The sequence below is a fragment of the Caloenas nicobarica genome, chromosome 16 (genome assembly GCF_036013445.1).
Source record: "Caloenas nicobarica isolate bCalNic1 chromosome 16, bCalNic1.hap1, whole genome shotgun sequence".
Lineage (NCBI taxonomy): Eukaryota > Metazoa > Chordata > Aves > Columbiformes > Columbidae > Caloenas > Caloenas nicobarica.
This window is the reverse complement of record NC_088260.1, coordinates 14,578,281-14,600,918: the sequence shown is the minus strand read 5'-3', so window position 1 is coordinate 14,600,918 and position 22,638 is coordinate 14,578,281. Positions and strand designations below refer to the sequence as shown.

The 22,638-nt window shown below is 54.0% G+C and overlaps 2 protein-coding genes across 4 annotated transcripts in view; both read left to right on the top strand.

The window, feature by feature from the left end:
• AIFM3 (apoptosis inducing factor mitochondria associated 3) overlaps nt 1-18,568 on the top strand; it is a 36,732-nt gene extending 18,164 nt beyond the window's left edge. For 2 of the 3 annotated variants that reach the window (XM_065646419.1, XM_065646417.1), the window contains exons 7-19: nt 1,269-1,381; nt 3,871-3,957; nt 4,513-4,604; nt 6,319-6,449; nt 7,566-7,681; nt 8,019-8,090; nt 8,398-8,461; nt 9,211-9,287; nt 10,020-10,137; nt 11,142-11,240; nt 11,655-11,730; nt 16,794-16,898; nt 18,529-18,568. In XM_065646419.1, coding sequence (XP_065502491.1) covers nt 1,269-1,381; nt 3,871-3,957; nt 4,513-4,604; nt 6,319-6,449; nt 7,566-7,681; nt 8,019-8,090; nt 8,398-8,461; nt 9,211-9,287; nt 10,020-10,137; nt 11,142-11,240; nt 11,655-11,730; nt 16,794-16,898; nt 18,529-18,568 — 1,190 coding nt within the window. Of the gene's footprint in view, nt 1-1,268; nt 1,382-3,870; nt 3,958-4,512; nt 4,605-6,318; nt 6,450-7,565; nt 7,682-8,018; nt 8,091-8,397; nt 8,462-9,210; nt 9,288-10,019; nt 10,138-11,141; nt 11,241-11,654; nt 11,731-16,793; nt 16,899-17,983; nt 18,005-18,528 lie in introns of all 3 variants that reach the window. The other variant, XM_065646418.1, reaches the window with a different exon arrangement.
• Nucleotides 18,569-20,706: 2,138 nt separating this feature from the next.
• LOC135995065 (transmembrane protein 17B-like) lies at nt 20,707-22,277 on the top strand. The gene is made up of 4 exons (XM_065646045.1): nt 20,707-20,824; nt 21,081-21,184; nt 21,526-21,639; nt 22,029-22,277. The coding sequence occupies exons 1-4, from the start codon at nt 20,707-20,709 to the stop codon at nt 22,275-22,277; spliced, it is 585 nt and encodes a 194-aa protein (XP_065502117.1).
• Nucleotides 22,278-22,638: the final 361 nt, after the last annotated feature.

The following is a 22,638-nucleotide window of genomic DNA, read 5'->3' as shown; positions in this document are numbered from 1 at the left end:
GCCACATTTTTCCCTTCCCTGTGTCCCTGCTGTTTGTTGGCTGAAAGCTGGGCTGTGACACTGCTGCTCTGCAAGGTCAGCTGGGCTGTCCTGGGGTACAGCAGGGCTGGACAGTCATCAAAATCCTCAGCAAGGTCACTAAACACGCAATGTTAGACATTGCTAAAGGAACTTTCTCAGGCTTGAACAGCTAAATTTAGAGGTCTATTAAAGACCAAGGTCTGTTCTGGTGGGTGAGAAAGGAGATTTCAAAGCTGGGGTTGTGAGGAAGCAGTGTTGGGAAGAGACCACTCATCCAGAGATCCAGCCATGCCCAGCAGAGCTGAGGGCAAGAGACCACGGCCTCTCGCTCATGTGAGGGTCACCCTGGCACGAGTGCAGCGTCGATCCTGGCTCGGTGTGCTCCAGGCAGCATGCACAGGCTGGCCACCCACCTGTCCCTTCTTCCACTGTTCCATGCCTCCATCAACAGGAGCCTTTTGTGGATGGACCAAACCATGATTCTGTCCTGGACAATCGTCTTTCATTGGTATTACAGAAACCATGGTCTTTACAATACTCATTGAGTGAGGCTTCGTTGGTTGAGAAGAGACTCAGGACTTACTTGAACTCTCAAGTATCACCAGTTTGGCCAGGGAAGAAGGAGCGTGCCCATCAGGCTGCCTGGCTGCAGGGGAACAGCATATCCCAAGGCAGCTTTTTGTTTGATTTAGTCTTTTTTCTATGTCTAAAAACAAACAAATAAAAAAGCTCAAAGAAATTGCATGTAAAATCCTCTACAGTGGAGCGTGCAACCGGTACTTCAGCCATGAAGAAGAGAGGGCTCCGTGTCCTCCGTGTTTGGCTGTAAATTCCCCAGGAGCTGAGTGTGCAGAGGAGAAGCTGCAAGACCCTTCCCTGACCAGGGCAGTGCAAGGGTCTGAGCAGCTGCCTGCGCCCCAAGCTTGTGAGAGGTGTGCGGGTGTTGGCAGCACTCCTCACGTGTGCTCTTGGTGGGTGTGCGTGAGTGTAGGGACAAGCAGGTCCCCCAGAGGATTAAAGTCATGCTCCACAGGCAGAGAGTCCCTCCTCCTGCCTGGTGCGTCCACCCCGACCGGCTGCCCGTGCAGGTGGCATCTGCCGTTGTACTTGGGAAGGACTGTGAAGTAAGGCCAGGGCTACTGGAGATGGTGCTTCTGGAGTCAGGCCTGGTGGGGTTCAGGAGCAAAGGGTTCGGACCTTCAAATGCTCTATACGCACGGCTGTCCCCGGTCCTCCTTCTCCCTTAGGAGCCGCTGGACTGGTCTGTGCAGAGACCTTGCGCCAGGAGGGTTTCTCAGACAGGATTGTGATGTGCACAATGGACAGACACTTGCCCTATGACAGACCAAAGCTCAGTAAGGTTTGTATCACCTCAGGTATGTCATATTCCTCCTCAGTTTTAAAATTTGCCCTAGGACCCTTCCCCACCATTATTCATTGCAGCAGCATGTTTCTTCCTTATTCATCCTGTCTCTGTTTTCCATTGAATTTTCTGTTGGTGACTGAAAGATGAAACACAAAAGTTGTACAAACTCTGAACTAAGAATACTCCAGCACAGAAACAAAGGCATTCTTCATAGGTCTAGCAGTAGCTGTCTTGGCCAGCTTATGCCTGGATTCTTATTAAGTTTCTGGACCAAAATCTTTAGGGCAATGAAACAGGGCATGTGAAAAAATTGTGTTGTCTACCAGGTTTTTTATTAGTGCATGGTTCTTACCATGCCGTAATTATTATTATTATCAGTCATCATCACGACCTGATAACTTGATCACAGTGCAAAGATGACTTTTTCTGGCACACATCCCATTTTGCATTCCAATTTGTAGACACAGGATGATCTTCTAATCAAAATTTTTATTACTGATACTTGGGCCTTACTTGCTATCAGGCAGCAACTCAGGTTGGACAGCAGCATTTGGTCTTGAAGCTTAGAGATAACATAAGAACAGGCAGTATATGTATTCCCCTTTATGTCAGAGATGCTTATCTGTGGGAGCTGGTACTCTATAATGACAGCATTTAACTCCACTTCCACCTCCAAGGCAAACTGGTTTTCAAAGGCAGGCAAATATGCATGTGGCTTTTGAGAGCATTCAAGCCATTTCTGTGCTTGGACAAGACCTGCTTGGGGTGAAGAGCATCTGGCTGAAACCTGCGTCCAAGAGCCACAGGGGCTGTGCTGGCGAGCTTGGAGAAGCTCACAGTCCCAGCCAGGCAGCTCTCAGAAACACTTATCCCCATCATGTGAGTCTTAAACTTCTTTTTCCGCTTCCCATTAAATAGTAAGAACTTCTCACACAGCAGAGATGTTATGCTTGGTTTGTTAAAGTCTTCACTAAACACCTCTAGCTGTAGGTGCTTTTGGAAGGTGCACAAAGCCCATGGAAGAGAAGGCAGAATATTCTGGACCAGACTAGGAAAAAAGGAGATTTTTTGTAATCCTACTGTAAGTGGGACTAACCCTGGAAAGAGTCATTAGAGGAGGAACACGTGAAGCTGTAAGCAGCAGACTTCTTGCCTCCAAAAACTGCAGCATTGCCCTTCCTCTGCCTTGCTGAACACCTGTTATCAATCTGTCCTGAGGTCTCACTGGACTGTTCCTCTTTGTCCCCTTTGGACAATGACCTGCTCCCTGGTGTGCTGCGATGTCCCTGTTATCATCTCTGGAGCACTGAGCAGCAGTAAAACCCGTGGTGGTTGTGCACAGCTCTGTGCTGCCCGCCCTGTGCACCGGCATGGGAGCCACCGCTCCCAAGCTGTGGGGTCAGATGTTCCTCTCTGTAAATGTTGGGTGTTTAAAGAATTTGCAGTAAAACCCGTATGACCCTGCATCTGCCTCAAGTCCTAAGAAACGGGTCTTTTCTGAGTACAGGGTTATCTGAAGTCACAGTGAGGGCGTGTCCTGCAGGGCTCGTCCCAGTCGCTGACCAAGCCACCTCCAGGGAGAAGAACCTGGCACATCCATCCCCCGGGGCAGATGGTGAAGCCCGTGGTTCCTGCATCCCCTGTCCCTCTTGGGTCAAGCTCAAACGTCGTGCCTGTGCGGTGCAGGCAGACAATGCTGCTGCTCGGTGCTGTGTGATATGTTGCAGGGCTTGACCGTGGCATGTGTGGCCATGCCTGTCCCCACGGTGCTGCAGGCAGGAGGGATGTGCTGGAGCACAGAGCAGCCTGCACACAGGTCACTCGGCTCAGCTTGTCCCCAACCTATGCCTGAGCTTGTGGACACAGAGTTAGAAGGACAGAGGAACTTGGGCTTGAATGTGAGCTCAACCCTGTATGTAGGTCTCACCCAAGTGAGAAAGGAAGGCTGAGAAGGACAAGAACCTGCACGTGGCAGTTAAGACAAGCAGATATGTGCCACACACCCCTGCTTTGGCTTTCGAGGGAACTCGTGGTACTAACTCAGGTCCTTTTGGAAATGTTGCCCTTGCTGTGATAATCCTGATAGTTCTTACTGCTCTTTTGTCTTCCATTTCCCAAAGCAGCTGGTTGGTTTCCAAATAATGGAGGGATAACTCCCTTCTTTTGCCTCTCTGGAGTTGTGTGTTATGGGGAGCTGCATTCAGAGCTGCTTTGCCGACACCCAGAAGCACTCACTGCAGTCCTGCCTGAGGTCTTGTCAATGCCGCCACCACGCCGAGCAGGCAGAGAGGGAACCAGAGCCCAGTTCAGCATCTTGTGACAACTTTTACTTGAATAGGCTTTGATTCCAGCCCCTATAGAGCAACTCAACCCATGCCATAAGGACTGACTTCAGACAACTGCTGACTTTAGTTGGTAACAGGCATTTCTCCATTTGCCTGTTCAACACACAGGAGTTGACAGAAAAATGGCTTTTTTTGCAGTCAATGGATTCCCACCCAGAGCAGATTGCCTTGCGCCCCAAGGAGTTCTTCCGCACATATGACATCGAAGTCCTGACCGAAATGCAGGTAAGGAGAGTCCTACGTGTACCTGCATGGTGTCTTCTGTGTACTGGGGCACAAAGGTTGTGTTTAGGAAATGTGGCCACTGTCTCTGTTCTTGGCTCGCTGGATGCTGTTGCAGCAATGCTGTGTCTCTCCCAGCTCCCCAGCTTTATGCCCCAGGGCACAGGTTGCCTGTGGTTGCTCAAAACCACAGTTAATGCGATTTTCCCGTGGCGGGAAGGACACCCTGTACAAACTCCACGGTAACCATCATTTCTTACCTGCCATTTGCAAGCGTCCTCATGTGGATCTGGGGTGACCAACTGGCCTCTGATCAGGATAATCAGACTGCGAGCGGTGCAGACAATGATGGTTTAAGCATTTCTCCCCATTATTTTATTTATCCTGGGAAATCTTTAAGGATTTGTGAAAAGGCAGCTAGGCATATTTAAGGTCTGGGTTGACTAAGCTGTGGACAGGAATCCAGGCAACTAAAACCTAGCAGAGAAGTTGGCTGGGCTGGAATCTTAGAGAACATCTGGGATTTCATCCCTTAACATTATTTAGGAATGATTTCAGGTTGCAGCTATAGATATCAAGAACAAGACAGCTGTGTTCAAGGATGGATTTAAGATGGAATACAACAAGCTGCTGATAGCAACTGGAAACACGTAAGCTACAAACAAACATTTTAAAGACTGGGAAAACTGTATTATCTGAGAACGTGAGGAGCTTGCTCCTGGGGATAAGGGGTCAAACAGTGGTTGAATTTGGATACTGAATTTGTCTGCAAGAGAAGGAACACCTATTGGATATGTTAAAAAAATGATAGAAACCAGAGATTTGAAAAGGTGGAGGAATTTGCCAACAGCACCTTAAGGCTGTTCCGTTCCCTCGGGGAAGAGCAAGAAGTGTATGGGAGAGACTCATGAAATTCCCGCTGAGTTAATCATCTTAGAATGTTAAAATTAATGCCTTAGAATATTAAAATTAATGCCTTGAGCATATTTTGAAAATTAATACCTTGAACATATTTTCTTTAACAAAAGCCTCCAAAATTAAATTATTCTGAAGTGGGTTTTTTTAGAGGTCATTTTCGCCACCTTGCTCTTCTTTTCACCCCTCAATAATACTCAACCCTGTCAATCAGATAATTCATCCCTCTGAATTTTCGTCTTCTGTTTGTTGCCCACCTTTAAGATCTTTCTTGACAATGAAAGCTTAATGCTTCTCTGTTGCAGCTTCAAATAGGTGTTGCTGTTGCCCCAGCCTGACAGACCCCTCTGTGGGACTTACCTCTGGGAGGGGGTTTTCCAGATTGAAACCTGCTCCAGCTGTAGGAAAGGCAGAAGCGAAGTGCCTGTCCTGTTCTGCGCAGCTGCTGCTGGGTGCAGAGCATCGCCTGGGACCGGCACCGTCCCCAGCACCCTGGGAGTGGTGCCTTGGTTTGTTTTCAATAGGGGATTTATCAAAATTGGCCCTTTAAGATGAAAAGGAGGCATCCTGGCTCCCTTTCCTTGTGCTCCTAGTGCCAAGGGACAAAACAGCGTAGGAGAAATGCAGCCTCTGCAAAATTTCTTGTGTGGGAAGGGCATGCGGCAGAGCAGCCGGAGCAGGGGCTCCCGCTGCAGCCCCCGTGTGCAGATAAAGCCACAGTCCCACTGAGCACCAGCGGCTGGTGCCGGGTGTGCAGCACCCCAGCCAAAACGCCGTCTGCACCAGCCAAGTAATTAGGTTCAAAAGAGGATTAAGCCTTTGGCAATAATTTCAAAATCCTTATGCACAAGCTCCAGGTACACTGGGTAAATGTTTTTAAGGTACCTAAATTATTTAAGATTGTCTGTCCCATTTCCAGATGGGAGTCAGGCGTGCAGGGGCCAGATATTTAAAAGAGCGTAGGCTCCAGTAAGTGCATGGGGAGGACAAGAATAAACTACTACAGTGTCAGCAGCGTGCCCCAAGGAACTGACAGTGGAACTTGCCTCTGCAGGGGCTTATGAAACTTTCAATATCTGGCTCCAAAGCATCTGCTGGAGGACAGAGTGAGTTTTCGGTGTCCTATTAAGCTTCTGAAAATTTTACCACATGCCAGCAGCTGAGCACAAGCTGCAAAGCAGAACCCGCCCCGGGAAGGAGCTGATCCCTGGTGCAGCGATGGGGCCGGGGGTGGGTGCAGAGCAGCCCCTGCTGTGCCGGCGATCGCGGTTGTGATCCAGCTGTTGTCCACCAGCATTTTTTTTCCATGTTACATCTCCAGCCTGGAGAAAGGTAAAAAAAAGGAAAGGCTGAGATGCTGCCGGAGCCCCAGAAAGGAGATCTGCAGTCCCAATTACCACCACAAAGTCAGGGAAAACACCTGTATCACCCTCAATGTGTGTTTTTCAGGCCCAAAGCTCTCAGCTGCAAAGGCAAGGAGGTGGAAAATGTTTTCAACATCCGGACACCCGAAGATGCCAACCGTGTGGTGAAGCTGGCCACAAGCAAGAATGTGGTTATCGTGGGAGCATCTTTCCTGGGTGAGCGCTCGCTCTGCGGTGTCCAGTCTCACGTGTCCCTGGCTTCCTGCAGACAGTACCGGTCCCTCGCCCTGTTTGTTGCTGCTCAGTTATAGGTAACCCCCACTAAACTGGACCTCAGGTTGTCCAACCTCCAGCTGCAGGTGGGTGGTAAGGACGCCTCCTTCCTGAAGACAAGTATTTTACTGCAGAGGCTGTGCCATTCAGCTTGCGTGGACACAGGTGTTGCTGTCTTGGTCCAAAAAGCATGCGGCAAGTCCAGTACTGGTGCTTGGGTGGTTTCAAATCTGATGTGTCAGTGCAGGTTTGGCTTCAGTTGGGAGAGTTGTGTTGGTAGGTGAAAACCTGTGTGTTTATTTCTCTTCTACTTTTCATCAGGGTTGTGAATTTTTCAAATACATTGGAAAAATCTTATCATTTCTTTGATAGTTCTTTGTTTTGCTTAATATGGTTATAACAAAATTATTGTGGGTCCTGCAAGCCTTCAACATAAATGGGTATTAGCCAGGGAATTTATTATGAAGTGTTTGGTATTTGTTTTTCTTCTTTTTTTTTTTTTTAAAAAAGATCCTGTTTTAAAGGTTCAGTCAATCCTATCTGCAGAAAAAATGTAGATTGTGGTGCCAATTGTAAACCGCAGGTCATCAAAAGGATCTGTTTCTAAAAAAAACCCATAGGTAGAAAATGTCTTGGTGAAAGTTCCCATGAAATTGCCAGCATGAAAATTGTCCCATTCTTATTGGAGAGAAGAGCTAAAGTCACCAGGGCTGTTTTTGGCCTGCAGCTCGTGCCTCTGCCGAGACAGTCCCAGCGAGGGAGGAAGGTTCCCGCATCTGAGGTCTGCTCCTCCGGGTGCTACGGCTTCCTGGGGCACTCTGGGGCTTTGACGCGGCCAGTTCCTCCCTTTGGTCTTTGAAACCTCTTGTGTCTGAGAACCAACCATCATAAATCATAAATCTCACGTGAAATGGTGTGGGCCCTTGTGACAGCCAGCCTTGGCGGCACCCCAGATCTCCCAGTAGAGAGGCTCCAACCTCCCCAGCCCGGAGCGGACAAGGGGGCATGGGCAGCGCTGGGCTGGTCCCAGAGCTGCTTGAACCTGCTCCTGCTCCCCAGGGATGGAGGCAGCCGCCTACCTCACGGAGAGGGCCCACTCGGTGTCCGTGGTGGAGCTGGAGGAAGTCCCCTTCAAGAAGTTCTTCGGGGAGAGGGTTGGCCGTGCTGTCATGAAGGTGACCTTGCTTTCCTGTCTGGGGAGTGGTGGTTTTGGTGGGAGAGTGGGTTCTGCTCGTTTCCCTTATTGCACTTGTTGTTTGTTGTTCATTGACTGATCTGTGGTGATAGCAGTCACTAGAATGAACGAACGGGCTGTGTCTTCCCTCTCATGGTCTATACGCTGTAGAGCACCTTCTTCTGGACATGTGTGGGGGATGGAGGTGGTGCCAACCCCCTTTGCCGGGTGGGTCGGGGGGAGCCCTGAGGGTGAGCAGGGCAGGGGCTCAGGGACACCAGGAGGGGGGCGGTTTGGGGGTCCTGATGTCCCTGCTCTGTCCTGTGTCACCCCTCCAGATGTTTGAGAGCAACAGGGTGAAGTTCTACATGCAGACCGAGGTGTCGGAGCTGCGGGAGCAGGAGGGCAAGGTAGGGTGCAGGCAGGGGCCCCAGCAAACCCCCAGGGCTGCCGTTCGCTTTGCCTCTGGGGTTTTGCCCTCTACCCTTTCCTACCCCCTGAGATTCCTGTCCCTGGATTTAGCTCCCAGGAGCGAACACACTCCAGCCTCAGTGTGTGGGGCAGTTTCATTGCTCCCACCCTCCTCCTGTTGCCATTATAGGGAATTATGGTCAACTCGCACGTCAAAAGCGAAGCGAGCTGCCAGCTTGGCTTGCTATTGCTGCAGAGTTTTTGTGTCCCTAAAATAACTGCAGTGTCCCCCTGTGTGCCGTGCAGCTGAAGGAGGTTGTGCTGAAGAGCGGGAAGGTCCTGCGTGCGGACGTCTGCGTGGTCGGTGTGGGTAAGGGGCCGTCGCTGCGGTGGGGGTTTGCTCGGCAGAGGTGAAGCTGGTGGGGACACGGCAGCGACAGCTCTAGAGCCTCCACCCCAAAATGCAACTGAAAATGTATCTGGAAAATAGTAAAGGCTTTGTTTTTTTTCCAGAAAAAGAAAACATTGAAACCAATTTCATCCTCTGAAGTTGCTTTTTTTTTAAAAGCCTCTCTGAACCAATTTATTTTTCCTCTGCTTTTTTTGTTCCTGTCACTGCCATAGAAGAGGCTATTTGTCTCCTTTACTCTTGAGGAGGAAAAAACAAATACTTTCTCACACTGTAACTTTCCAAAAGTTGCGGACTACTCTGATTTGCAAAGGCTAGAGAGAAAAAAAAAAGATCAAAAAAGGAAAAAGAAGGCTGAAGAAAAAGTACAGACTGTAAGGGAGGCAGAGGAACCCTGTCTTTGGAAGCCTGGGGACTCCCTTTTAAATATATTTTTTTCCAACTATCCATAAAAGAGAAGTGGATTGAAAATTATCTTCAAGCATTAGAAAAAGGAGGTGGGCAGATTGCAGCAGTGCACTGGTGACCAGGAGAGCAGGAGGGACCCTGGGGGTGAGGAGAGTGATGGAGTGGGAGGACCGGGGCTCCCGGAGCAGCCGCTGCCTTTGCCGTGGGGCAGACGGGTTGTCCTGGCTGTGGGGGGACTTGCTGGCCCCAGGGCTGTGGGGACGCCCGGCTACCGCGCCAGCAGCCTGTGCCTTCTCCTGCAGGCGCAGTCCCGGCGACAGGCTTTCTCAAGCAGAGTGGCATCAACATCGACTCCAAAGGTTTCATCGTGGTCAACAAGGTGAGCGTGGGGGCAGCCCCTGCCAGCGGGAGAGCAGGAGGAGCTGGGGCTGTTTCAGGGGCTCCTCCGAGCCAAGTTTCCCCAGGGCTCCGAACTGCTCTCTCAGGGACAGTTCATCTGCCAAGATGCTGGGAGCATCACGGCGGGGTGCCTGAGGCCGCCTGCAAATGAGGGGTTTGCAGATCGCAGCCCTGGGTGCTGGGGCTTGTGTCCGACTTGGCTCCATCCTGGAATGGTGTGAATATCTGGGGGGAAAGAAATGGAGAAAGATCCATCTTTTCAAGGATCACAAAGGATCTCAACTTTCCCTTCCACCGCCAGTGACTCCGATGGGCGCAGTGCTGGTGCTGATGGGTGGTGTGTGCCATGAACGAGGAGCGTGTTGGGGGGCTGCCTCTGCTCCAGGGGCACCTGCCTCTGCGCTTATCACTCGTGTGCAATGAGCCAGGCTCTGTTTGCAAACACCAGCAGATGCCAACCTTCTAAGAGGGTCTCCAGCACACCAGTCTGTGTCTCGCTTTGCTGGGTAACCCACTGACGGAAGGATGCTCCAGGTCTCTGCCTGCATGGTCCACTTTGAAAGTGAAGAATGTTAAATCCCATCTGCCTGGGGGTCCCACAGCCGAGCAGAGGTTGCCATGTGCCCTGGGGACCATGATGGCTCTCAGGCAGGTCCCTGTTTGCTGTAGGGTGCAAACACCATCCACGTGCACTTGTGCTTCCCCCCTGCAGATGATGCAAACCAACATCCCTGGAGTCTTCGCAGCTGGTGATGCAGTCACGTTCCCACTGGCCTTGAGGAATAATAAGAAGGTGAACGTTCCTCACTGGCAGATGGCCCATATGCATGGTAGGTGCTTTTCAGTCCCTTCACTTTGCCACAGCAAATTGCTTATGGAAAAGAGCCTTTTCCAGATTCCTGGGAAATTTCCAAACCCTCTAGTGAGAGAATGAGACAACTGCCAATAGGGAAACTGGGCAGTTGTACTAAACCTTTTGACGCACGTGTATTTTACCCTGATATGCCTTCATTTGTCAGCATTCTTGATGTGCATTGCCTAACGATGCCTCATTACAAAACCAGGTGCCCAGGGATGGGCTTTCCCAAACACCATGTGCTCCCAGGCACCTGTAGTCACTGCTGGAGCCTGATCATCTCCTTGTCCTGGGACTCTTAGGAGTTTGCATCCTGATGTCAGCTCAGGCTCACATCCCCGGCTGGGCTGCCCACGCTGCCGGGCTGGCCCAGGGCTATGCTGCAGGGCTGAGACCTTTCTCCCCTTCGCACCAACAAGCCTGGAAACCCTGGTGTGACAAGGTGACCTGGAGCTTTCCGAGGCCACAACCCCGTGGGGAGGTTGACCTCCAAGTGGGTGGGTGCCCTGGGTGGGAGGTTCTGGACCAACACCAGTTAGCTTTTGGACACAGCCTCTGGATCATTCTGATCCAGCCATGCCCCCGTGGCAGGGACAATGCCCTAACAGTCTCCATACCCTCAGGGATTTATCCATCCCTTCCCCATTTGAGGTGTCAGTTCATCAAGCTCTCAGCCCTGTCACCCTGCAGAAGCTGAGCTGGAACGGGCTCATGAGCACGTCGGTCCTGCCAGCAGAGGTGAGATGTCAGTGGGAGCTGCACTGCCGGGAGCAGCCCCTGCCCAGCCTTGGAGGATGTGATGTGTTGCCTTGTTGGTGCTTGTTGCAGTACGGGTTTTTGTCAGCCTACGCAGAAGGCCTTGGTTTCCCTGTACTCTGGGACTAGCGATGTCAATGCCATGGTGTGACCTGAAGGCAGAGCACAACTCTTGCTCCGGTGCGGAGCTTCCTCACTTAATCTGCCGCTTCTCTCTTCCAGGCCGTATAGCTGCGCTGAACATGCTGGCCCACGGCATGGAGATCAGCACAGTCCCGTATCTGTGGACTGCTCTGTTCGGGAAGAGCATCCGATACGCAGGTATGGGGCTCCCCAAGGCTGCTGCAGTTCGTGCTGGCGGAGGTGTCCTGGGCAGGGAAGCCACAGCCACCTCCCTTGCTGCGGACCCTCGGCACCAGCCTCTGCCCCCAGCCTGCTTCCCTGCCTGGCTCCTGAGGGTTCTGGTATCTTCTCCGAAACCCGTCTGCTCATGGTGTGGGGTGCAGGGCCAGAGGGTCCGGCTGTGATCATGGGCATGGCCCAGTATGAACAGTCTCCCTGCACTTGCACCGCTCTGAAAGAAGGGGTGCTTCTCAGTACCCCATCTTCCAGTGCTGATCTCTCGGTGACTGCAGGATGCTCTTTGTGTAGCTCTGGATTGAAACACTCTGTCTTAGGGGCTAGAGCTGGATCCAGAGAAATTATTGCTGAATCCACTTCTTCTCTACCTTCCAGGCCATGGGGAAGGGTTCGATGATGTTGTCATTCAGGGAGATTTAGATGAACTGAAGTTTGTGGCATTTTATACCAAGTAAGTGTTTCTCTTCTCCACATCCCTACATAGACCTTTATCTAAGCATGTTCTTCTAGGCTGAAAAATATTTTTGTCAGAGCTTCTACCAGTTAGTTTTGTTCCTCTCTGGACACAGAGGCTGCAGGACATTAATAAAAGGCCCTAGAGAAACAATGTGCTAAGCATAAAGTAAGTTAACCTGGTCTTTAGACCTAATGTCTCTGCCAGATGTAAGCACTTTGTCTGTTCACAGAATATCTGAGAGTAGATAATGGCTTCTATTAATTTGTTGCTGGCAATTCCCATAAAGGATTTCCCTCCCATCTTATCACTGTGTTAATGATCTGTGACCAGGGCTGGACTGGGAGCTCAAGCATCACTGTTTCTGCTTCTGGTTTAACAAATTAAGCTCAGAAACTCTCCCGTCTATTAAAAACTGTGAAGATTAGCAAGAGTTCAGGAGCCTTTGTTACACCTGTAGTGAAACCCAGCTCTCCCCAGGCTAGGAGCCTGTCTGGGAATACTTTCCTGAGATGTACTGACAGTCAGCATGCGTTGCCTTGGCTGTTCTTAAGCCCTGCTGGCTGTTTAGTCTGGCAAGACTGTGCATCGTTAATTTATCCCCAAAATATTTGCTGCTGTTTATTCTTTTGTTGCCTCTGTCCTATCCCAATCTGAACTCAATGGCCATGGAGCCTCCCCATGCCAGGAGATGGAGGGGATTTCTTCAGGTGCTTTGCAGAGACCATGTCACCAGGGCTCTGTCCCCTGCCTGATGTCCCTCACCGCCTCCCCTCTGCCTCCCCCTCCCTGGGGGTGGCCACTTGCCCCCATCGCTCCGGGTGGAGCCTGGCAGTTGGATGTGTCCATGGGGCTTGCAGAGGCACGGGGCTCACCTTGTCACCCCACGGCATGAGCCACCAGGTCCCCAGCACGCACCCTCCTTCTCCTGGTGCCTGTGGATCTCGGATAAAAACCTGCTGGACACGATGGGGCTCCAGCACACACCAGCACCCAGGGGCCTTTGGCAAACAGATACACCTCTGAGGTCTCTGGCTAAATTGCCTAAAAGGGTTGGTTTGTGCCAAGGCACCCCCTGCGCTGGGGAGAGCTCCTACCAGGGGACATTGCACAGCCACAGCCACGGGGCTGTCAGCCTCCACCCCCCAACATCTTGACATGCATTTAAATCACATAACTGCTAACACAGCATTTTAAAACACAGTCTGCTCAGTGAGTGTAAGCTAGGGGAATATTAAAACCCCTTTTTGGCAGTTTTGCTGCAGTGGTTTGCAGAGTTGGGTGTACTTTTGCTGCTGCATCCCCTGTAAAGCCACTCCACAGCCGCTGTGTTGTCCCATCTCAGGTCCCCTGGCCTCACTGGCAGTCCCCCGCCTGCAGTAAATGCAGCTTTATGGGGTTAGGCATCCATGAGCCGCACTGGCACACATTTATTTACAGCATATAATCTTTGAAACCTCTATTCTTCCTTTCCATAGCATAGCATTTAGCTTTTTACCCCAATCCTAATTAGAAAGGAAATGTCAGATTGCTTTAATTAAACATCTGTAGGGCCTCTTCAAAAGGAAAGCCCCGGGCAAGGTGCATAATTCCTGCTCGGTGCACCCGGCGCTCAGCGTGGGGCCAGCGGTGCCGGGGCAGAGCTGCGGCAGGTGGGAGCGCCGGGCTCGGTGGGGGTCCCCCGCTAAGCTCTGTGTTGTTCTGCCACCCAGGAGGAGCTCCTGGAGATGGCTTTTGGGCACCAGGACAGCATCCTGCGCCGAGAGCTGGAGGTACTGGGGAGCGCTGGCTGGCGGGGAGCAACTCCCGCTGCTTTGCTCAGCTCTGATCAAGTTCCCATCTCCGCTTCTGTGAGAGGCCACCGGGAGTGTTTCTTCCTCTTTTTCTTGTTCGGTGATAGTTCTGCTGGTTGGTGCTAATGCTTTTGGACTGAGGACACTGTCCCAACTCAGCCATCCCCTCCCGCTTCCTTCTGCTGTGCCCACCCAAAGGTTTGGACTATTCTCCTCCTGGCACGTGCTGTCTTGGTTGTTGCATGAATCACTGGGGGTTCCCACTCCTGGAGCCTGTCCTTAGCACTGACTTTCACAATAAGGCTCTTTTTTTCCCCAGAATTTGAAGACGAAAGCTTTTCGCTTATCCCTGTCCAGAGCTGTGTGAGCTGTGGAGAACTCAGCGTGAGGCCCTGTGCCAGGAGGTGTATGGGACAGTGATCTGCAGATGTCCCCATGGGACACTGTGCTCGCTGAAGCACCTCAGCCAGAGCAGACCAATGTCATCCCAACCCTTGGAGATCTTGGGAGATCCAGGGAATTGCTGTGGTTGTCTCCTTCACAGTTCCCCACTTCTGTTGCATTGAACCCTGTAGACGAAGGGAAGACCATGTAGACACAGTGCTCATCCACAGTGCTTCATCTTCCCTCAGCCTATATGCCAAGACTTCTGATTGCTCCAGATCCCAGGTTCAGGAAGGGCACTCTTGTTGGCCCTAAAGACCTCTTGAAAAAGAAGGATCCCTCCTGGCTTCCCCTTCTGTCAGACAAAATGTTTTAAACCCACTGCTGATGTGGGATGCTCCAGCTCACCAGCACCCTGTGAGTTATTTCACACAAGGACCGGCTGCCCCGTGTGTTGCTGATGGAAATGTCTGGCTTGCATCTGCCTTCCTGGCTGGTTATGTCAGGTGGTTGTTGGGCTTGAGGCTCAGTCAGTGGGTGGCTGGTGGGGTTACATACTCCTTTTATTTCCCTTGCACACCTTGGTTATATCTTCCCTTTGAGTGGCACATGTTCCCCTGGTTTTGATGGATAGGTCCCCAACCACTTTGTGTTTCCCGGCTGGGAACTGGCTATGTTCAGGAAACCAAACACAGAGGGAACCACTGAAGCTTCAAGACCATGTGGTGTGGTGTGAAGGTGTTGCAGAGCCCCCCAGGGGTCCTGAAGCCTCAGTCCCCATTTTGTGCTGAGCACCAGAGGCATCAAACAATGATGAAGCAGCCAAGGCCAAGGCCCCGTGTGATGCCTGTAGGGTCTCCCCAGGCTGTGGTTCATGGTGGGATGGGGTTCTCATGGGCAGTTTGCATTTCTGAACTTAGACCAACAGGAGAAGATGAAATCTGCACTGCAGTACCATCAGGTACTGCTGTAAGTGTCTTGGAAGAAGACTGTCTGTCTCCTGTGAAGAAAACTCTTCAGTCCCTACACATATCATTGGAGTTACATCCCTGGGGAAGGCTGTCCTGTCCTGGGGAGGGTGCAGGACCTCATTTACATCACACAGGACATCAAGCACCACAGCAGAGGCAGGCTCAGAAAGCAAAGGGCTCTTCTAAATCACAGCAGCAGCCTTCGAATGTGACAGCCCAGCAGGCTGGACACACGCACACGTTGTAATCTTCTCAGATGGTTAATTATTCATGCTGCCTGCCACAGGTGCCTGTTTTCTGGTGTGAATGTATTCCTCATCAACGTCTGCCCACGACTCCTTTTTCTCACCTTGTCTTCTGGGTGGAAGATCCGCAGGCTATCAGAAATGCCCTCTGCTGTAGGTGCACATCTCTGCACTGAGCTGAGGAGCCTCAGGACGGGATTTCCAATGACATCCAAGTCCTGCTCTAGAGCTCCTTGCAGCCTCATGGCTGCCCCTTCCTGCTGCCATTCCCGTGGAGCAGCAACCCATGCCGGAGCCTGGCCAGTGTCGGTCCATCTCTGGGTCTAGTTGGTGTGGACTAAGCTGAGGACAAGCTTCAGTGGTTCTGGAGAAGATTCTGGGCTCCTGGTCCACTCTACCCTCCTGTGCTCACCCATGGATGGGGAAGCCAGACTGCTGCTCTGTTTCTGACTTGCTTTCCCTTATTAGCAGTGAGCTTATTTAGAAATCACAGCATTCTGTGATAGGTAGTTTTCTGTGATGGAGCTACCCCATGGCTTTGTGGGGCAGCTGTGAGAGATGATTTCAATTGCCATGGCTCCGTGAAGGTGAAGTTTCCTCTGAAACATCTCTTCTGCTCTCCTCCTCCTGGGAATCAGGCACGTTTCCCCCTAGCTGCTCTTTGCTCTGTTTGTCAAAGAGCTCTTTGGAAGCAGATTGAAGAGCAGATCTTAATTTGTTGGGTGCTTCCACTCTTCAGCTTACTCAACAATATCGCCAGTATTTAATGTCTTATCCACACACCTTCTCTGATCTTTACCTTCTTTGTTTATTAAGTTATCTATTTATGAGTCATCTCCTGAATTCAGTCTTTGAAGATTTATGCTCAGGTTGACCTCTGCAAACCTCAAAGCAGAAAAGTCCTTCTTGCTTGCCTTGTGACCTTCAGCATTTTTACATCCTCTTCCCTTCGGCTTAATTTGTTTCCCATTCAGCCTCTGAGGCTGTGTTGTGCTACCAGCACAGGCATCCTGGTGGGTGATGGTCAGCTGGACTGGGGCACGCTGCTGGGCAGGGGTTTGGTCACTGGTGGGACCCTGCTGTTGGCCGCCCCAGCTGTCCCAGGGCTCTGGGAGGAACGTGTCTGTGGAGCAGCTCAGAGGTGGGTGCTCTGCCCACTGGGAGGTGGGGATCGGGATGGCAATGTGGAGCAGCACAACTAAGTGTCCCACAGGGAAATCCTGACCACCCTCTTCTCAGCTTCCTTGGCAAAGGGCAGCAGCCCAGGGATCACGTACCTGGATGGCAGCAACGCTGGGCAACCTTGCTAATGTCCTGGTCTTTATCCACCATGAAACCCACCTTTGCTGATGTTTTCCAACAGGCGCCAGGGTGCCCAGAGCTGTCTGGATCTCCTGGGCTCTCTAGTAATGCTCACCACAGCAGCGTGTGAGTGTTGGCGAGACCACAGCGGGGCCAGCCTGGAGTGCCAGCGCTGAGCCCTCGCCTGTCCCTTGTCCCACACCGCCAGCACTGTCCCCACAGTGCTCACGCTGGGGACGGGTCCTGGCCCTGGAGCAGCAGGTGTTTCTCTTTGCTTCCTGCTTCTCTCCAGCATGTTGCTTTTTGGGTGATGGAGCCGTGGCCACCCGGGACTGCCCTAACTGCTCTGCTCTGCCTGGCCCTAGGAGTGACGAGGTGGTGGCTGTGGCCAGCATGAACTACGACCCTATCGTGTCCAAGGTGGCTGAGGTCCTGGCTGCTGGCAGGACCATCCGAAAGCGCGATGTGGAGTAAGTAGATGCCCTGTGGGAACCAGCGATGCTGGGGCAGGGGCCAAGCACAGACATGGGGAGCAGGGCAGGGCTGAGAATCCCAAAGCCGGACCCCAATGGGCAGCTCCTTCCCGGTGCTCCCCACTCTGTACCTTTCTTGCATTTCCCTTCCCACCCCGGTCACTCCATCCCTCCAAAGTGCTGCCTCCCAGCCACCTCCAGGTCTGGCATCCCACACACATGGGGTTTGTCTTGAACACCAGGATACAAATCCTTGCACAGAGCCAATGGGACAGTGGCGCTCGCTGCCACCCTGCACTGGCACATCACCAAGGCAGCGCTGCCTGATGCTGGGGTGACCCTGGGCAGCAGCCAGTGAGGGGACCGCAGAGGGGGGACCCGCAGAGGGGGGACCTGCAGAGAGGGGACCCGCAGAGAGGGGCTGGCTGCGCTGCCTGTGCACAAACCTCTGGAACAGCAAAACCCAGGGAGCTCATAGTGCCAAGACACCTGCCCTTGGTGTCTCAGCCTCTGGTTCATTGGGGTGTAGCTCATAGGAAAAGTGCTTTTTTCTCCACCTTGGTTTTAAGAATTTGCACAGGAAAGAGCACACCCCTGCATGCAGAGGGTGGGTGCCGAATGTGTCCTGCTGGAAGACAAATGCCTGGAGGTTGTAACAGATCGGAAGGAGCCTTTAGAGTGGGAATCAGAGCTGAGAGGAGAATATGGGTCCCTGTCTCTGGGATGTTTCCATGAGTTAAAAATACTTCTGTTTCACATCTGGAATAAAAGCAGACGTTTTCAAGAGCTCGTGGAGAGCAGCACTCCCAGCCCCCAGGCTCCCCTGGGAAGAGAAGCACATTGAGGGTCCACGTGGCCACCAGTGACTGGGGCTGGGTTGCACCCACCACCTCCAGTGCATTAGGAAATGGTTGCTGGCCTCCCAGTTTGCAGCTGGGAGGGAGGTGGCATCCCACAGGCAGCCCAGCAGTGGGGGGAGCTGCTGACCACACGGCAGGGCTCGGTGAACCCAAAGGAAGCCAAACCACTTAACCCCAAATGTCTTTTCTCTCTCTGCCTCCTGCTGCTTTCACACCTTTTAGGCTGTTTGTCCGTCACGGCAAGTACGTTCAGTTTGTCCCGGGTGTGCTGGGTGTGAAGGGCTGGCGGGAGGGGCAGCCGGACCCCTGCTTGGGCCATGTCCCTGATCCCTGGGGACACTGGTCACACCTGTGCATTTGTTTTGCAGCCCCCGGGGCCATGACGGTGTGCTGGGGGGGTGCTGGGGGTGGCAGGAGCTGTGTCCCTGGTGCAGGGTGCTGGTGCACAGATCTGCCAGGAACAGGCAGAACAAGCAGCTGCCTTTCAGCTGGACCCTGCTCAGCCGGGGAGATGCCTGCCATTCACTGCCTTTCCAAGAATTTTCAGCTGAATGCCAGAATAGCTGATTTTAACTTTAAAAAGTACTGTTTGAACTCAGTTTTACATGGAATTGAGGCTCTGCATGTGATTTTTTTTGAGAGTTGTAGTGATAGGTGTGTGAGGACAGAGGGTGGCTGTGCCTCTGCGCCCAGGCACACCGCGCGGATTTGCTTGCACATGCTGGGAAACATCTCGCCGCACTGCTGGTTTTTTCTCTTTTTGTTAGAACTGGAGATATGTCCTGGCTAACAGGGAAAGGCTCCTAACGCTGGCCACGTCTACGCCCTCCTGACCCTGTGCTCACCATGAGGAGCGTGGATGGCAGCACCACAGACAAGCGGGAACGCTGCAGCTGAGTCATTTCCCTCTGAGACTTGGATGAGCCCGATACCTGTCACTACAAACTTACCTGCCCAGCCACGGCTCCTTTGCCCCGGTTCCTGCTGGGCTGGGGCTCTGCGGCTGCAGTTCCCTTGGGACACTGGGAAAGCAGCCCCGGGGGGAGCGGGGCACAGGGGCCGCGCGGCTGCGGGCGCTGCAGATGGGCTGTGGGGTCCCCAGGCGGCTCTGCCCCAAGCACACCCCTCGCCCCCATGGACGGCGCGAGTGCCTTTCATCGCTCCCCGTGCTCTCAAGCACGTTGCCCCTTCCCAAATCCCCTTCGCTCCCAGCTGAGCTCTGACGTGCAACCCCGCAGAGCCCAACATCGCTCCTTCTCCGCATGGCTGCAGCGCTTGCCACAGCTCTCCCCGTGCCCACCCACCCTGGGGAGCACCTGAGGAGGACGGGGAGGTGGGCTCACACCAGGTGGTCTCCAGACAGCCCGTGTTTGTGTTCCACATCCTCCCTTCTCCAGGCCGGCTGCCCTGCGCAGCCCCCCAGCAGAGGTGAGTCCCGGCACAAGCCGAGCACTCTGGAGCTCATCAGTGCCAGCACCCACAGCATCTCCCCATCCTGGAGCAGACAAAGGCTGGAGTGCTGCTCCCTGTCTCTTGGGGCTTGGTTTGGGCTTGGGCACTGGCAGCTCTCGGTCACCCCTCGAGGGTGACCCTGCAGGGGTGTGACAGCCAGACTGCTGGGCTTGGGAGCCGTCCCTCCGCCAGCCGCGTGATGTCTCTGTCCTTAACGATTATCGCAGGATTAGTGCTGCTGCTGAGATGTCACTCAAGGAATAGTAGCTGGAGGAGTATTTCTGGCTGTCTTCCGGCCTTCGTCACTCATTCCTCCTGTGACCTAGTGACAAGGCTGCATTTCTCATCTCGGCTTTCCATGTCGGTGCTCTGCTGTCATGTTTTATGCCCCTTGCTGGAAGAAGAGCCTTATCTCCAGCTCAGGGGTGGCCCTGGCCAGCCCTCAGCCCCATGTCCATCAGCTCAGCAGAGCTGGGGGCGAGCACCCTGCTTGGAGTCCCCCAGTGCTCTGTCCTGAGCAAGGTTTCTTCCCCAGTAGTCACAGTTTTACCCTGAGCCCAAAGCAAGAGGATTTATATTTTTCATTTGATTCACCCCATATGAATTAAACCAATACTATTCTTGGGATCTGGATCATCTCTGATTCCTTCCAAGGCGTTGGGTCACCTCTGCAGGTTGGCTGTGTGGTGGTGGAAGCACCTATTTCGTAGAGGCTTCCCACCTGTGTCTAGCTCACCTGTGTTTTTTCCAGATTTTCTGATCTTTGCTAGGTAGAAACATCACCAGTCGTGTGTCTCATCCCAGCTGGCCTCTTCTGGTTTCACTGCAAGGCTTTTCCCAGGCACCATGACCAGAGGGGACAAGAGAAAGTGACATGCATGCTCCAGCACACAGCCATGAACAGGGTCCCCTTCCTGAACCGTTATGTGTCTGCTGGATCCACTAAGGGATGTGAACTTGCAAGTCTCATTTTAGGTCCCAAAAGGCGCCTGGGGATGCTGAGCAGCACGGAGACCCATGGGGGTGGCACGTTAGCAGGGAAGCTCTACAGTGAGGGGTAAAATGCTCTGCGAGTCTTAAGGCTTTGAAGAAGCGTTTCTGGCGAAGAGCACCATCCCCTCCCTGGGCATCCTTGTCTGCCAGGGAGCTTTGAGTGATAATTATGTTCATAGGGCACAGCTGGGAGAGGACGCAGCAGAGCTGCCCACGGCTGGTGCTTGGGCTGGGGACACCAGCCCATCCCCGACATGGTGACGGGGGCAACCTGCTGCTCCCCCACAACTGCCACGGAGAGGTGATGCTCCGTATCCTTGTGGGTCCCATGTGGGCTTGGTGTCCCAGGGGTATTTCTCCCACATCCTTCTCCCAGCTCAGCAGCCCCATCCCTGGGGAGCCAATGGCCGGGTGTTCTGCGCATTAGCCCAGCCTGTCATCCCGTTAATGACCTTCTGGCTAATCCCGGCTGAGCCGAGCCCGGCGAGCAGGGCTTGGCCATGGCCGCGCACACCCCTCTGCCCCCCAACCTCCGCCGGGGCTTGGTGGCCTTCAGCGGCTCCCTCTTCATCAACAACAAGACCCGGGACAGCGGCGCTGCCCACACCTACCCCCCAGGTACGGGCAGTGGGGCTGGGGGGCTCAGGGAGGGGGTTGCTGCTCGGCACAGCACCGACGCAACCGGGCACTTCTGAGGTGGGGACACCCAAAGGGTCCCTGCACCCACCCACCGAGGGGGAACAAAAATAAGGGCATTAGCTGCGAACAGCTGAGCTGTGCCCCCAAGCACGGCAGGGCCATCGCTGTCCCCTCTGCGCTGCGAGGCCGGGGTTCCCTGCGGGCGGCCCGGCCCAGCCCTGCCTGCCCTGTGCAGCCCCCGCCGCGCTGGCCAGCCTGCCCCTCCAGATGATGCTCTACTTCAACGCCTGCTACTTCCCGGCATGGTGCCTGGCCGAGGGGCTGATGCTGCAGCTGAAGGTACCGTCCCGTGGTGGGGAGAACCAGCTCCTGCCCAGCGGCCCTGGGCATGCAGAGGCCACACGCAGCAGGGGAGGGGGGGAGCCTCTTCAAAATTAATGGGTCCACACACACATGAGCAAAACGCCCCATCCCCTACAAAAGGGCTCATCTCCAGCTCACAGAAATGGAAATTGTGAGAATAACCATTGAACTTTCCAAGCAGGGCAGGTTAAACTGGGCGGGGGGGCAGAGCAGGCAGGGCTGGGCACCAGCACAGGTGGGAGCTGGTGGGGCATGGGCACAGGGCACAGCGAGGTGGGCACAGGGGCCCGCTAGGACAAGGCTGTGCCCCACCACAGTACCACCTGCTGCCTTGGCACTACCAGTTCCTGCTGCTCGCTGCCTTCCTCATCCTCTCACTGGCTGAAGGCTCCCGCCTCTACCTGGGCTACGTGGGGAACCTGCAGGAGAAGGTAAGCGCCATCTCCCTCTGACATAGCCTCAAATCCCCAGGGCGCGGTGCGGGACGGCCCTGCCAGGGGAGCGGTGGGTGTGCTGGATGTCCACTTGCCCAGGACCTGAGCACCTGCCACCCTCTTCCTGGAGTCCTGCCTGGGAGGGGGAACTGCAGGTGCAAGGCAGAACCTGGGGGCAGAGGACAAGGGGAAGCCACTCGCTGTCCTGCTGTGTCCCTGTGCTGTGGGCGTGATGCTCCAGCCCTGAACTCGACAGCATCAGACCACATCCAGGCACAGCAGTGACATCCCTGCTATCCAAGTGCCGATGGCAGCGGTGGCCGATGCAGGGAAGCCCTGGGGCAGAGAGGGTCCCCCCACGCCACCGGTGGCCTCTGCTCCCACAGGTACCCGAGCTGGCCGGGTTCCTCCTCCTCTCCCTCCTGATCCAGCTCCCCCTCCTGCTCTTCCTGCTGACGGACGGCCAGGTCATCCGCCTGCCGCTGGAGACGGCCGTGCACAGCCTGCTCCTGGCCTTCCTCCTCGCCGAGATCGCAGCCGCGTTCCTGGCGCTGAGGACCATGACCAGGCAGCTGGCGGCACAGTTCTACCTGCGGCAGTTCAAGGAGCAGGGGGGGGTGGCTGAGGAGCGGTGATGCTGCAGGATCCCTCCATTAAACGCTGCTCAGACCCCACTGCGCCTCCACACAGTGTTTTTGAGCCCAGGACAGGTGGGAGAGGGGGCTCAGTGCCCAAGATGCGGAGGTTCGCCCCAGGGCTGCACTTGGCTTCGGAGAGCGTCAGTCCTGGCAGAAACTGGTGGACACAGGAGCCACCGCACTCCTCTGCAAGCAAGTACCAGCCCAGTGCTGCCAAACCCTCCCTGAGCACAGCTGAGATGGGAGGGGGCAGCCCTCAAGGACCTGGGGGCTCAGGCGGAGCCATCGCAGCGGGAAGCACACAGGGCGCTGCGAGGTGCGGGAGCAGCAGCGCAACACCTTCCCAGCCACCCCCGGG